A 13,495-nucleotide genomic window follows, 5' to 3' on the forward strand; every position below is an offset into this window, starting at 1 on the left:
ACCAATTTTAATTTCACCAACAAAACACAGTAGGCCTACTCACATCAGCTGATGAATTCTTGTTTCGCTAGCATTAAGCTGGTCAATAATTTCTGAATGAGTTTTTTCTTGAGACATCTTCATGTAGCTGTTTGAAAGAAATCCCTCTACACATATTTGCACCTGTCTGAATATTTGGTGGCATTGGTAACAAACTGTCCAAGTTCTTTAATAATTCTTAATGGCATTCAGCTGTTCATCAATCTGTTTCTGAATTACTTGTAACTGGGATGCCTTCTCCTTTGCTGTACGTCGGAGGCTGTTTGATTTGGAAATACAAGTCAATCTTCCTTGTGACTCTGCTTCCTCAGCATACTTGTCTGCTGAGGTGTGAAGACTTTTCACATCTGCTTGCAGTCTCATTTGTTTGGCCTTTAGTTCTTCCAAACCATCCATCAGTCCTTTTCTCTTTCCTTCTTTCTTTTCCTTTTCCTTTTTACGCCTCTGTTCATCGAGATAGATGTGGTATTTCTGCCTGCCTGCAGACGCAGCCAACATGATTGATTTGTCAATAGTCACATTCTTGATTCCTCCAACATACTTGATATGGTCATAAATGGCCCTCAATGATATCAGTGAGTGTCCCAGGAGATTGTCCTCTTCAACTTCGTTGTTGATTGAGAAACCTCTCTCAATGGAGGCTTGTCCATGGGACAAGACAAGCAACATGCGGACCAACTTTAAGAGGGTCGAATAGCGAGACTCGGACAGAAATTTGCACATTACAGAGTCCAATCTCTCTTTCTTTGGATCAAAGTCTCTCATCTCTGCACTTCTTGATGCCTCATCACATGCTTCTGAGTATTCTCTTAGGATATCGTCACATGAATCCTTAAGTCTGTGGGCATCACTAAGGGTGTTAAGCACCCTCTTCAGCTTTGCAGTGGAGTTTTCTTTGTCTTTTGCCATGTTCTTTGGACTCAAGCATCCTATATTTCTCACAAGTGCATACTTAAGCGGACATCGCTCAATGAGCTTCCGGGTCATTGCAGCAAGAAACTTCTTTGCTTGAGTGCGAAATTCCAGAACTTTCAGCTCACTGATGATATTTTTCGCCTTCAGATCTTTCAGCTTCTTCTCAGTGTAGAATCCAATGTCCAACTTGGCCAAGGGCAGCTGAATGGCCTCACTGCTAACATCTACCTGCATTATCTTGTAAGGAGAAGTAATGGTACTCCTGTCCAGCTTTAAAAATCGCTGCATAAGGGATGCAAGCATTCTAGTAAGGTCTTCAGCTAAAAAGGGCAGCATTGGTGCATCAGTCTGATAGTCTGTTAGGAAAGGATTGACCAGCTTTGCAACAGATATGAAGAAGTACAGTCTTGCTAAGAAATCAGTTATATGAGTACATTTTGAAACAGTTTCAAAGGACTTGTTCTTTGGGTGAGGGATTTTCTTCTCTTCTACTGCTTTAACATACGCACATACACTCTCCCAGATGCTGATTGCTCTCTCTGCAACAGGAAGGTTTTCCAGCCATCGGGTCTTGCAAAACTTAAGTGGCATGGTATGATCTCCAGTTATCTTCTGATAATCCTCTCTTCTGGCAGGGGAATCAGAAAACAGGTAATACAAGGATGATAGAAAGCTTTCCACCTCCCAGTCAGCAGCCTTGGCACCTGTCAGAAAAGCACCATTAACTATATGGAGCCCGCATGAGCCTATATTCAGTATGGATTTGGTCAGGTCAGCAGTGTACTCTCGCGTAAAGTCATCATACATCTTCCAATTAACGTTGGGACCATCCATTGATATTTGCAGTAATTTTTCCAAGCCAACTGTGTGCAGAACTTTATTCAGTTCTTCCTTGAGGTGAACAGCTGAACCATGTCCGATGAACACAGACGTCAAGTAGCGAGTGCAAACTTCATTGTGTTGCCATGTTCTTATGAGGAAGTCCATCTGCTTTTTCTGGAGCTTCTTGTTGAGGCTTTCATCAAACAGTATCACATAGTGGTTTGATTGTTTTATGTTGTCATAAAGGAGGTCTTGCACATATGGGCCCAAACCAAACACCGTCATATACCGACATTTTGTTTCTGACAACGTGAAACCCTTAGCAATAGCTGAGTCCGGAAACATTCTTTGAAAGAGCTCACTGTTGTGCTGGCAAGAATGAAATGATAAATGATCCTCCACCACTTTCAGACACCAGAGTATTTCAGCTTTTAAAGTTTCCTCTCTTGCAGCAACAGGAATGGGAGTTGTCACTTTAGAGGTTGATGGCGCACAAGTACTGGTTGTTGCATCTGTAGACGTGATAGATACTGATGAACTTTCTGCACCTTTTGCCTTGAAGAAGCTCTTGAGTGAGAGAGTAGAATCTAGGAGAAAAGAAAAAAATGTCTATTAAAATAAATAAAATATAAATATCATCATTTGGTAAGATTTAGGGCCGAGTCAAAACGTTTAACTGCCGTTCAAACGACCATTAAAAGCATAAACGTTTTCCTATTTTGACAACCGTTTGACAGTATGGGGAAGGAAAAAAAAAAAAATTCACGGCAACTTTTGGCCAATTGATGTAAGTCACTAAGACAAGTGGACTAATTTTTGACTCATTCCTTAAAAACATATTTTAAAGAAATAGAAAGGAGGAAATACTTCTCAAGGCAAGCAAACTGTTGGACCCAATTGTAAGTACAAAATTTAGTTTTATGATTTTTGGGGTCAATTTTAAGGTAAATTATTATTTTATTTTTTTTCTGCAGTCCACATACAGTGCCCGGTACAACACTGGCGTGTGAGTGCGGAGCCCCCTGGGTTAGCGTTCGGGCTGTTGCATGCAGTAACCTAGCCGGCCCGGCCCGGGGCCGGGGACGCTCCCGAACGGGCTGGTCGCAGTAAGCAGTAACCAATGCCTGCGAGGTGACATCGCATCGCTAAATAATCTCAAATCTTTCATTTTTATATAATTATTATCAGTCATTATTTGGATTCATGCTCAATAAAGGATCGGTAAAATTCACATTAAAAATGCTCACTTACGACGTTGTTGCTGTTGGAGGTTTGCTGTGTGTTTTTCACTCTTCTTGTGGCTCTTGACGGCTGCTTCGCCCATATTACGGACACTGAATTTACACATACAAACAGCACATCTAGCAGTCCCCAGATCGGAACTTTCTTTCAAAATCCAGCCACGGTAATCCGGGTGTTCTAACCAAGCATCCTTAAAATGACAATTTCCAGGCATTTTGAATATCACTTCCACAAAATTTGTAATGGTGAAAATATCCACGTGACGAGTTCCAAGGTCTGTGAAAATAAACAACTCCGTTTCATGAAGAATCGACACATGCACAAAAGTTTCAAAACACATGCCGTCGCGTCGATATATAGATCGTCAACGAGCTAGCGCTGCCAATTTGCCTTGTTGACACGTCAGTATTGTTCCTTTTTTATTTAAATAATGAAAATTAAAAAACAAATATTACTAATTTACTTTTTCCTCATTTATTGGAGAAGTGTAAAAATTGTAGTAGTCTAAGTGGTCGCAATTTAATGCAAAGCCAAAGTGCAATCGAGGCATTACATTCGTTCTTGGAGTGTCACATGTCGCGTTGGCACCATCATCATATGCACACACACACTGCACACGTACACGTGCGCTAGCTTGCTGAACTGAGCTAGCGCTAGCGAGCTCGCTCGCAAGCTAGCCATGTGCGCACGATGTGGACCGTACCGCCATACACTGACCATACACACGTAGTTCGTATCGTACACGTACACACCCACGTACACAGCGCTTATCCATCGATCATAGTGAACACATTCACAAGTACAATCAGTCGGTATGTTACGAATGAAAGAAAATACGAGAAGAAAATGGTTGAAATATCTCCATTTATTCACTTGTATAGTGAGAAAATACTATAGTTGTCCATAATTTTGATATTCCATGACTTTCCATGACTTTCCAATGGAAAAAATAATTTTCCATGACTTTCAAGGCCTTAAAAGCAATAAAGTAAAATTCCATGACTTTCCAGGTTTTCCATGACCCGTACGAACCCTGTTCATATACATGTATGTGGAATTAGCATGAATTTTTTAGGTATGCTATTTCTCAAAAACTAATAGTTGTTGACTACACTTTCTGATTATGCCCAATTGCCCATTGATGTAGCTGTAAGTCACAATTAAGGTTGTGAATTTAGAAATGAAATATAATGATAAATGGCTACATGGCTTTGGTATGGGGTATTCTTTTAAAGTCAGAAAAGCTGCCTGGTCTCGACTACAATTCTTTGTATTCAGTGGGTTGTAATAAAAGAAGAAAAATGTGAGAAATAGGATCAGTGAAGATTTAATCAATCAAACCCAATTGGCAAATATGTGACTATTCTTTCAAGGCTTTCGAGCTCCTCTCCTATTTCGTTTTCTTGGTTATTTACTGAAGGAATGCATTTTCTATAAACAGGGATTGTGTAGAAACCTGTGTGCAATGATAAATCGGGGGGTGGGGGGGGGGAGTAATGAGGTCACAGATTTGCCAATCTGTGCTTAATCAATAAGGGAGTTTACAGATAGCACATGGTACAAATATCCACAGATCTTTTACACATGGAGAAGTTCCACTTTGAGCATCTTCAAATAATAACTGCCAAAGTCCTAGATGTGCTTCATGAATACCTTTTGTTTGACCTCTTGAAAAGAATACTTCCACCTGCGCATCATAGAATGTACCGTTGGTGCATAAATGAATAATGTTACATAACTTTCATGAGTGCATATCCAGTATTCATCTCTGTGGGTTTTACCATTTTGGTACAAATGACCTTTATCTGCCCATGCACAGATTGTATCTGTAAACTTCCTCATTAAAGGTAATACAAAGTTTTGGTATGGGGTCATGAATTTGGTTCAAATGAACATTATTGGAAGCAAATGCGATCCTACAATATTCAGTGATGTTGTCGCGGTTGAAATCGAGTCTAAAGTGATGAAATTGTAAATAATAAACTGTTCATGTTGTATAGCGCCCACTCAAGGTGTATATATTAATTCAGCTATAAAACAATGTTCTTTGAATAAAATCGATTTGCTATTACCGTTTGGAATATATAACACAACTACATATTCTGAGATTTTCATGGTCGCAGCTACCAACGTATGGTCGTAGGCGCTATTTGAAATTTATCAAAATTTACCGGGAGCACCGGTAAATTTGTATATTCATTTTTTCTCGAAAGCAGAAGTGTTTTAGGGGCTAAATTTTGTCGTGCTTATAATACATCCATAGGAGCATCCAGATATATCAAAATTGAAAAGAATCACCACCATCCAATTTTCAAAAATTCCCAAAACTTTGTATTACCTTTAAACTTCAACAATTCAGTACTTCCTTATTTTATTGAATTTCATTTGCTCGAAATTTCACATTTTTGATTCTTACATTTTTCTCTTTCTCTCAAGACTAAGAGAGTCTCAGTTATGAGAATGCCCAGATGTGTACATATGTTTTATGAGAATGGATTTTGCATTTTCAATTTCAAATGCATGAATGAGAAATGCAGTCAAACTTCTCAGTGACCAGATCTCTGTAAAGGTCACCTGTCTATAGCAGTCACCTATAACTCTCTAAACTGTTCATGTTTCTCTTTGATGTCCTTTATAGACAGCTTTGACTGAAAATGAGTGTGAATGAATAGATGTACATCTTACTTATTTTTTATATTTTTTTATGCTGAAGGACAGCTATACTATTCTTCTTGTATCTTATAGGTATACAAATGAACAAGCGTAGACCAACAAATATCATTCAAATATATGAATTAAAGCGCAACAACGTACCCTGTGATCTGTAAATAATATACATGTACAAGTATAGTAGGAAAGAAAATACAAGTACACAGGTACACATGTACTCCACTTTATCGTTTGTACTGGCCAGTCATATAAATGCCTTTGTTGGCAGTAAAATGTCCATTTGATAATAAAAAAACAAAAACTTACATCAGTCTTCTGTATATTTGTTTGAGTTGTTGTTTTGCAAACTTTGTAAATGCAGCTTCTTGAAAAGTTAATGGATCATTCTTCATAGATGTTTATTATTTAACCCACTCACTTATTGAATGCCAAATGTCAAGCTCTTTTTACAGGACATCTACTGTCATTTTGTAACACGATGAAGAAACAACATGTATCCAGTCAAGTTAAAAAATGTTATCAGGATGAAAAGAAGTTTGTTTTGTTCATAGAGTTGCCAACTTAATGGAGTTTTAATGGGACAAAGTGGTTGACACTTGATGATCCATGAGGCCAAAAAAAATTGGTTGTCCTCGATTGCTTTTCTGGAGTTGGGGCGGGTGGGTAGATTTTTTTTTTTGTCTTTAATTTTTTTTCTCCATAACAAAATAAACAATCATTGAAATGTCAAGCATTTAAACAAACAAATTCATTAAACACTTCAATATGGTAAAAGACTAGTTTAATATCGTTTTTTTTTAACATATGTACAATAAATATCAAGACCAACACAGAAAGTATTTTTGGCTTTAAAATACAGCACCTTTTAAAATGAGTTTAAGAATGCTCAGAACCTGATTTGAATGAATGGCATTTTGACATAGAAAATAAGAATGGCAAGTTAATGAATACAGAATTGCGTAATGAAAAGACCAAACTGGCAACGAGATGCATTTCGATCCTTGCAAAATGCATAAAATGGTATGTTTGGCGTTTAAAATTGCTCCCAAAACAAAAACCCCAAAAATATGAGCAGCCCGAAAATGACGAGCGGGCGGTCGAGGACAACCAAATGATTTTTTTTTTTTGGAGGGGGGGCCTTAACTAATGGACTTGCTCTACCCACTTTATAATCAGTGTTTATGTCTGGGCTCAATTTATGGCACACATGAACTTTTATACATACCAGAAACAGAAATTACATAATATAGTAACACTTATATTATAATTGTCTGCATGTTTAAAATCCTGAAGTAACACTTCATATGATCTTTGTAAAATCAAAACAGGATATTTTACCTTCCCTCCTAAGTGGAAAGCTTTTACAAATAAATCTAATAAAAATGATAAAATCAAAGCATCAGATTAGGAACTCTGGAGGAGAGATGTGTGTTCCAAAACTCTGGGGTTGTCCTGATAATACAAGTTTAAAAGAAACACTTGTCACATTCTGAAAGATAAGACACAAACTATGTTGGTAGCTATGCATAGGTTTTACAGTGCTAAACCACTTTTACCATATAAAAGGAAAATAAAGCACATTTAGTGTTGTTGCACCATATTTCCATGTCCGTGAATAAATGAGTTCTTATTTTCCTACTTTTTAATTAGTACTGTCCACTTTGGTTCAGTAAATAATATTTAAGCACCTGAGAGTAACTACTCTCTCGTACTTTAAACAATAAAGTGCAGAGTAATCACATTTTGGATGAAAGAGGTGCTTGCGCCACTGCTAGCATCATCCCATGCCAGTCCATTTGGCACAGAGAGAACATCTTCTGGGACCACTTATCCAGAAAAGGGTCACCTTGGCTTTCTACAAGGTTGTGCAGTAACATGGATGGAGCAGCCCGGAACTGTGTTATTTTTCTCCTAGAGCATTATCAATGAAGTGCAGAGTAAGTGCATTGCGGATGGAAGAGGCATTTGCACCACTGCCAGCATCGTCCTGGGCCGGTCCATGTGGCACAGGGAAACCATCTTCTCCAGACCACTCGTCCAGGAAAGGGTCACCTCGACTCTCTACAAGGTTTTGCAGGATGCAGCATGCAAGAACTATGGAGGGGACCTTTGTCACCTGGTTGTCTTGCATGTTATGAAGGATGTTCCATCTCCCTTTCAGATGCTCAAAGGCACGGTAAACCGTACTGTGGCAAGAACTTAGTCTACGATTGAAGACTTTCTGTGCACCTGTTAGTGTTCCATTAACGCTGTATGGTTTCATGAGGGTTGGCATGAGTGGATATGCTTCCCCTCCAAGCACCAGGACAGGAATAGAGGTGGCTTCAATTACCTTGGGTGGCAGGTTGAAGAGGGAATCGTCCTTCATCATTCTGGACATTTCTGAGTTTCTGAACACTGCTGCTTCGTCCATGCTGCCAGGACATCCTACGCTCACATCAATGAACTGTCCAAAGCTATCCACAACTGCTTGAAGTATCATAGAGGAAAACCCTTTTATGTTGATGTATTCTTGTTTCCTGGGAGTTTTGACGGGGATGTGACAGCAACCTATGGCAGCTACAGCTTGTGGGAATCCTTTGTCTTCAAAGCGCTGAATGCACTCCTGCAATGAAGACATGTGAAATTTTACACACAGACTCATTCAAATGAAGTAACTGAAGTACTTGGTCATACTCTATTTCTAATTTTCTACCTACAAAACAATGAAAACCATTAAAAGTCTAGTTGTCTTAAATACATTCCTAATTGAAAACCGTGACGCAACTCTCCATTCCCTATTTACCTAAGAACAGTTCTGACCAAAAGCATTTTACAATCGATTACGACATCACATCATGCTACACAGAAAGATGTACATGGGACTACGCGACACGTGCGAATATCTATCAGATCCAAATAGATATAATAATTTACCAAATATATCAATTAGTAGTAGGCAGTTTCTCTGCAAAATTTGTATTATCACATATTAGTCAAAACATATTCTTTCACATGATTGGTAATAAGAGCTTCAATTTCATTTTTTGAGAGGGGGCGTTTCCAAAACTGATCTTTACCTTTAACAATTCATGCCCATGCTTTCATTTCGTGAAAAAACTGAAAGAAATTCATACCTGCAGTCTTTCACCAGTTGGAAGGGTGAGACGCTTTCGAAAAACACTGTTGATGGCTGCTGTAACAGTCAAGGTTATAAGACAAACTGATGAAATTCCAACTTCAAACAGGTCAGCTAATGTACTATAGGCGATGTTTGCTGCTAGCCTCCACAGGGTTATAGCGAGACGCTGGTCCGGAGGTGTGGCCTTCCGAAAGTTGGTATCTTTCTTTGAGATGTGAGGTTTGAGCTCTTTAAGGAGGTATCTGAATGTAGCTTTGGTCATCCTGGAAATTAAAAATAAGAAGAAAAAAAACAAAGTTGGTTACATCAGTTTAGTTTGGTTACTCAGCTACATTAAAACAATGGCACAGTTTATTCATTTGACAATTCTCAGATTACAAAACACAAATATCACTATTCTTGCCCTTCGCATCACATTTGGACATTCATCATTTCATGACATACGTCCATTTAGACTTAAATAGGTCTAGTGATATTTAAAAAAAATTAAATCATTGAGTATGATGAAAATGTAGACCCAATTCGGTAAGCCCAAACTATTAGGAGAGACCGGGAGGAGAGACCCGAGGGTTACAGTGATTCAGTTGACTTTTCCCCCCAGACAGCAGACAGGCGCGTACGCATGGGGGGGGGGGGGGGTAAACAAAAAATGCTAATCGATGACCAAAAAAAAATGTCCTCTTACCCCCCCCCCCCCCCCCCCCCCCCCCCCCCTCCCCTTGAAAAAATCCTGCGTATGCGCCTGCTCCCAGGCACAGGTGACGCCAAATACTTAATAATAATAATAACAACAATATCTTGACTCTAGATCATACAAACTGTGTCCTTTAATAAGCCAAATCAATCCATTAGTAATTCAAATTCTCTTTCGTTCGTTAGCCTCTGATTTGGGTAAGGTTATTACGAACTTGTAGCTCGTGCACAGTTTTTCCTTCATAATCATTTTGCCTTCGGCGTAGACTTTAAGGGATGAGATTTAGATGACGTCATGCGCAGCGAGAGTTTAAACTATGGCTGCAAGATTTTTTATCATGGATGTCGATTTTGACCCATAATTTCCTAAAAATGGACCATTAAATGGATTATTTCAGTCAAGTTGGTACGTTTTGCAAGTTTGGTGCACTGATTTGCACACCTAACCTACACCTTTGCCGGTATGTTCCTATTCTGTCTCTAAAGAGAGGTGCCGACCTTACCCAAATCAGAGGCTAACGAACGAAAGAGACAGAAAATTCGGTCTAATTTTAGAGGTAGCCTACTACTAGACTCTATGTAAACTCAACATCAGGCAAATGAGGCAACTATAGGTCTAGAATCTATGTAAACTCAACATCAGGCAAATGAGGCAACTAGGTCTAGAATTTGTAGAAAGAAAAAATGTATTAAAAAATAACCATTATGCAGGCCTGTGTCATGATCATTATTCAATGATAATTATTGCCTATTAATTATGATTATTATTTGCATTCATGATTCGATTCATAGTTTTCATAATCATAGTCATACTCATACCAATCAGCTATTTTACCCTCTCTCTGGCTCTATTCGATTAGACTGCTCATGCACATACACAACTATTAGTCATACACATACACATACAACTATTTTTAACATGTTTAAAATAATAAGATCATTAAATGGAAACAATAAAACGTCATTCACCTGAAGTTTTCAAGCCACATTTGGTCGTCCCATGTTGCAAGAACTATGTTGTTCCACCAGTGCACGGACTTGGGCAGCGCCCAGATCGACCGCGGCACGCGCTCCCGAGAGTCGCACATCGATAATAGGAGAATCATTACGTTTGCTGTTTCATACCGACGTCTTCGAAAGTAAGCAAAATATCTCCGTCGTCGATCTTGAGCTTCCTGACGCCGTCTGCGTCTAATACGACTAAGGAGTATTTGGCTTAGTAGCATTGAGTTCGACATTGTCTAGGCCTACGAGATATGACACTGACCAACATCAAATTAGACGTATGGGATCGGACGACTAGCTAGACACCCGACTAGAATAAATAGAATTGTTGTTGTTGTTGTTGTTGTTGTTTTAGTCTTAAGGGCGTGTGTCATTCAATTATGAATATTTACGCCGAATTCAAGTTTTTTAATAATTTTAAATGGAAGCAGAAAAAAACTTCAAAAAACTTCACAATGCGCTAGTCTCCCGTCCATGCAATTAGGTCGAGTCTAGGGAGTCGGGCTAACTCGGCCCACGGGACTACTCGGCCCAGCTGGAAAAACTGGGCCGAGATGTCCCGACCTGATTAATCGATCGAGAGATACCAATGTGTATATGTTTGTGCTCTTTGTGACTTAATAATGCCCTTTCCAACCTAAATCTTTAATGGAATTGTGTTAAATGATACCAATGCAGACAATCTACAACTTATCTTTAGGTAAAATGACAAAAAAATGACATTTCGGACAATTTACTCACAGCTCGCAATCCGCATTGTCGCACGTACATTAAATGTGCGTTGTATCTACTCGGACCACTGAAATTCGAGCAGTGTTTTTGTCGGTAAATCACTGCAAAAATATCATTTTTATCTCGTATGAAGGTTTATTTTTTATTCCTGACACAGATTTCATTATTGAGAAGTCGAATATAGTACATTTTAGACGAGATGGTTGATGTTTGTTCACATTCTTTCGTCCTGGCCGTAAATTAGCAGACTACTGCCTAGCGCTATCGCAGCAGCTCAGCTCAGTGTGCAGCTAGCTGTACAGCGCCGCCGGCCGGGTCGGCGGGGGAATTCACTGACTCGGCGCCCGTACCGGGCCGCTGCACTGCATTGCATGATTGTACTGCCCAATTTGATCGAGTGATGTGAGTATAACTAATCAAACTAGATCTATATCTACTGTAGTGTATTATCATTATTCATTCCGAGTAGAATATCCAATTTGATTTAGTGAGTAAACTAGACCTAGATCTATATCTACTGTAGCTACATCATTATCATATAGACTACTAGATTAGTCATTGAGAGTAGAATATCGATTAATGAAGGAATGGAATTTTTCTTTTTCATAATCATATTTTACTCCAAAAAGTTAAAGACTTGATAAATAGCTAGATCTAACGTAAGGGCCTAGCCTAGTACTGTAAGAGAAGTGAGCTGAAGAATCGCCTTCTTTTATTTTGGAGAGGCAGGCGCGTAGCCAGGGGGGGGGGGGGGGCAAAGGGGGCGGTCGCCCCCCCCCCCCCCCCCCCCCCCCAAAAAAAAAAAAAAAAAAAAAAAAAAAGGAAGAGGACGTAGGAAGAAAAAGGATTAAGAGTCGAGAACGGTACAACGAAACGTCTTCTTTCTCTAATTATTTAATGAAACATCAAAGCTTCCGCGCTTCGCGCGAGAAGGGGGGACAGAACTGAATTCAGGTAAGGATAAAGAGTCGAGAACGGAACAACGAATTGTCTTCTTTCTCTAATAATTTATAAAACGTCAATGCTTCCACGCTTCGCGCGGTAGCGGGACACTCAATTCAGACAAGGATCTAGAGTCGAGAACGGTAATACAAATCGTCTTCTTTCTCTAATTATTTAATGAAACATCAAAGCTTCCACGCTTTGCGCGGGAAGGGGGGATGGAACCGAATTCAGATAAGGATTAAGAGTCGAGAACGGTACAACGAATCATCTTCTTTCTTCGACTCCAAGATACAAATTCCAACAATATGACGTCAAGCTGATTCAAAATAACAAATGATAAGCAGGTGTAATCGTGTATTAATTTTATGCCACGTTGTGGTAATGCAATTTTGTTTTTTTAATTATTATTTATTTATAGTATACATATTTATACAGGTACACAAGATCAGATATAAATCTGTTAACCCCCAGCCCCCCCCCCAAAAAAAAATCAAAAAAATTGTAACATGCAGAGACCAGTACAGATGACACGCCACACCATTCCTTGTGTTGTGGTATTGGTACGTATTATTTCATATATGCAAGTTACAAGGCAAAAAAAAACCTAAATAAATAAACAAAGTTAAAACAATTAAATAAAATGGAGGACATGTTTGAAAACACACATAATAACAATAAACATTATTTGTTTACGATTCCAAGATACAAATTCCAACAATATGACGTCAAGCAGACTCATTATAACAAATGATAAGCAGGTGTAATCGTATATTAGTTTTATGCCACGTTGTGGTAATGCAAATTTTTTTTTTTATATTTATTATTTATTTATAGTATACATATTTATACAGGTACACAATATATCAGATATAAATCTGTTAACCCCCAGCCCCCCCCCAAAAAAAAAATCAAAAAAATTGTAACATGCAGAGACCAGTACAGATGACACGCCACACCATTCCTTGTGTTGTGGTATTGGTACGTATTATTTCATATATGCAAGTTACAAGGCAAAAAAAAACCTAAATAAATAAACAAAGTTAAAACAATTAAATAAAATGGAGGACATGTTTGAAAACACACATAATAACAATAAACATTATTTGTTTACGATTCCAAGATACAAATTCCAACAATATGACGTCAAGCAGACTCATTATAACAAATGATAAGCAGGTGTAATCGTATATTAGTTTTATGCCACGTTGTGGTAATGCAAATTTTTTTTTTTATATTTATTATTTATTTATAGTATACATATTTATACAGGTACACAATATATCAGATATAAATCTGTTAACCCCCAGCCCC

The 13,495-nt window shown here is 38.5% G+C and overlaps 2 protein-coding genes across 2 annotated transcripts; both read right to left on the reverse strand.

Annotated features, from left to right (window-relative positions):
• Nucleotides 1-173: 173 nt before the first annotated feature.
• Nucleotides 174-4,058, reverse strand: LOC115926629. The gene is made up of 2 exons (XM_030991544.1): nucleotides 3,028-4,058; nucleotides 174-2,363 (listed from the first exon to the last, which is right to left on the reverse strand). The coding sequence occupies exons 1-2, from the start codon at nucleotides 3,356-3,358 to the stop codon at nucleotides 208-210; spliced, it is 2,487 nt and encodes an 828-aa protein (XP_030847404.1). The 5' UTR covers nucleotides 3,359-4,058; the 3' UTR covers nucleotides 174-207.
• A 2,757-nt stretch (nucleotides 4,059-6,815) lies between these two features.
• Nucleotides 6,816-10,996, reverse strand: LOC590961 (protein ALP1-like). Its single transcript, XM_011668090.2, has 3 exons — nucleotides 10,472-10,996; nucleotides 8,805-9,072; nucleotides 6,816-8,293 (listed from the first exon to the last, which is right to left on the reverse strand). The coding sequence occupies exons 1-3, from the start codon at nucleotides 10,738-10,740 to the stop codon at nucleotides 7,589-7,591; spliced, it is 1,242 nt and encodes a 413-aa protein (XP_011666392.2). The 5' UTR covers nucleotides 10,741-10,996; the 3' UTR covers nucleotides 6,816-7,588.
• Between the last annotated feature and the right edge of the window lie 2,499 nt (nucleotides 10,997-13,495).

The sequence above is a fragment of the Strongylocentrotus purpuratus genome, unplaced genomic scaffold, assembly GCF_000002235.5.
Source record: "Strongylocentrotus purpuratus isolate Spur 01 unplaced genomic scaffold, Spur_5.0 spur5_scaffold_2, whole genome shotgun sequence".
Taxonomy (NCBI): Eukaryota; Metazoa; Echinodermata; class Echinoidea; order Camarodonta; family Strongylocentrotidae; genus Strongylocentrotus; species Strongylocentrotus purpuratus.

Bases quoted from the DNA above. Each gene is read 5' to 3' on its own strand.
- LOC115926629 (XM_030991544.1), bottom strand. From the start codon at position 3,358: ATGTGTTTTGAAACTTTTGTGCATGTGTCGATTCTTCATGAAACGGAG. The intron at 2,364-3,027 runs GTAAGTGAGCAT...CTTTTCTCCTAG, and splicing joins CCTCCAACAGCAACAACGTC to ATTCTACTCTCTCACTCAAG.
- LOC590961 (XM_011668090.2), bottom strand. From the start codon at position 10,740: ATGTCGAACTCAATGCTACTAAGCCAAATACTCCTTAGTCGTATTAGA. The intron at 9,073-10,471 runs GTGAATGACGTT...TTTAATTTCCAG, and splicing joins ATGTGGCTTGAAAACTTCAG to GATGACCAAAGCTACATTCA. The intron at 8,294-8,804 runs GTATGAATTTCT...TCTTCATTGCAG, and splicing joins CAACTGGTGAAAGACTGCAG to GAGTGCATTCAGCGCTTTGA.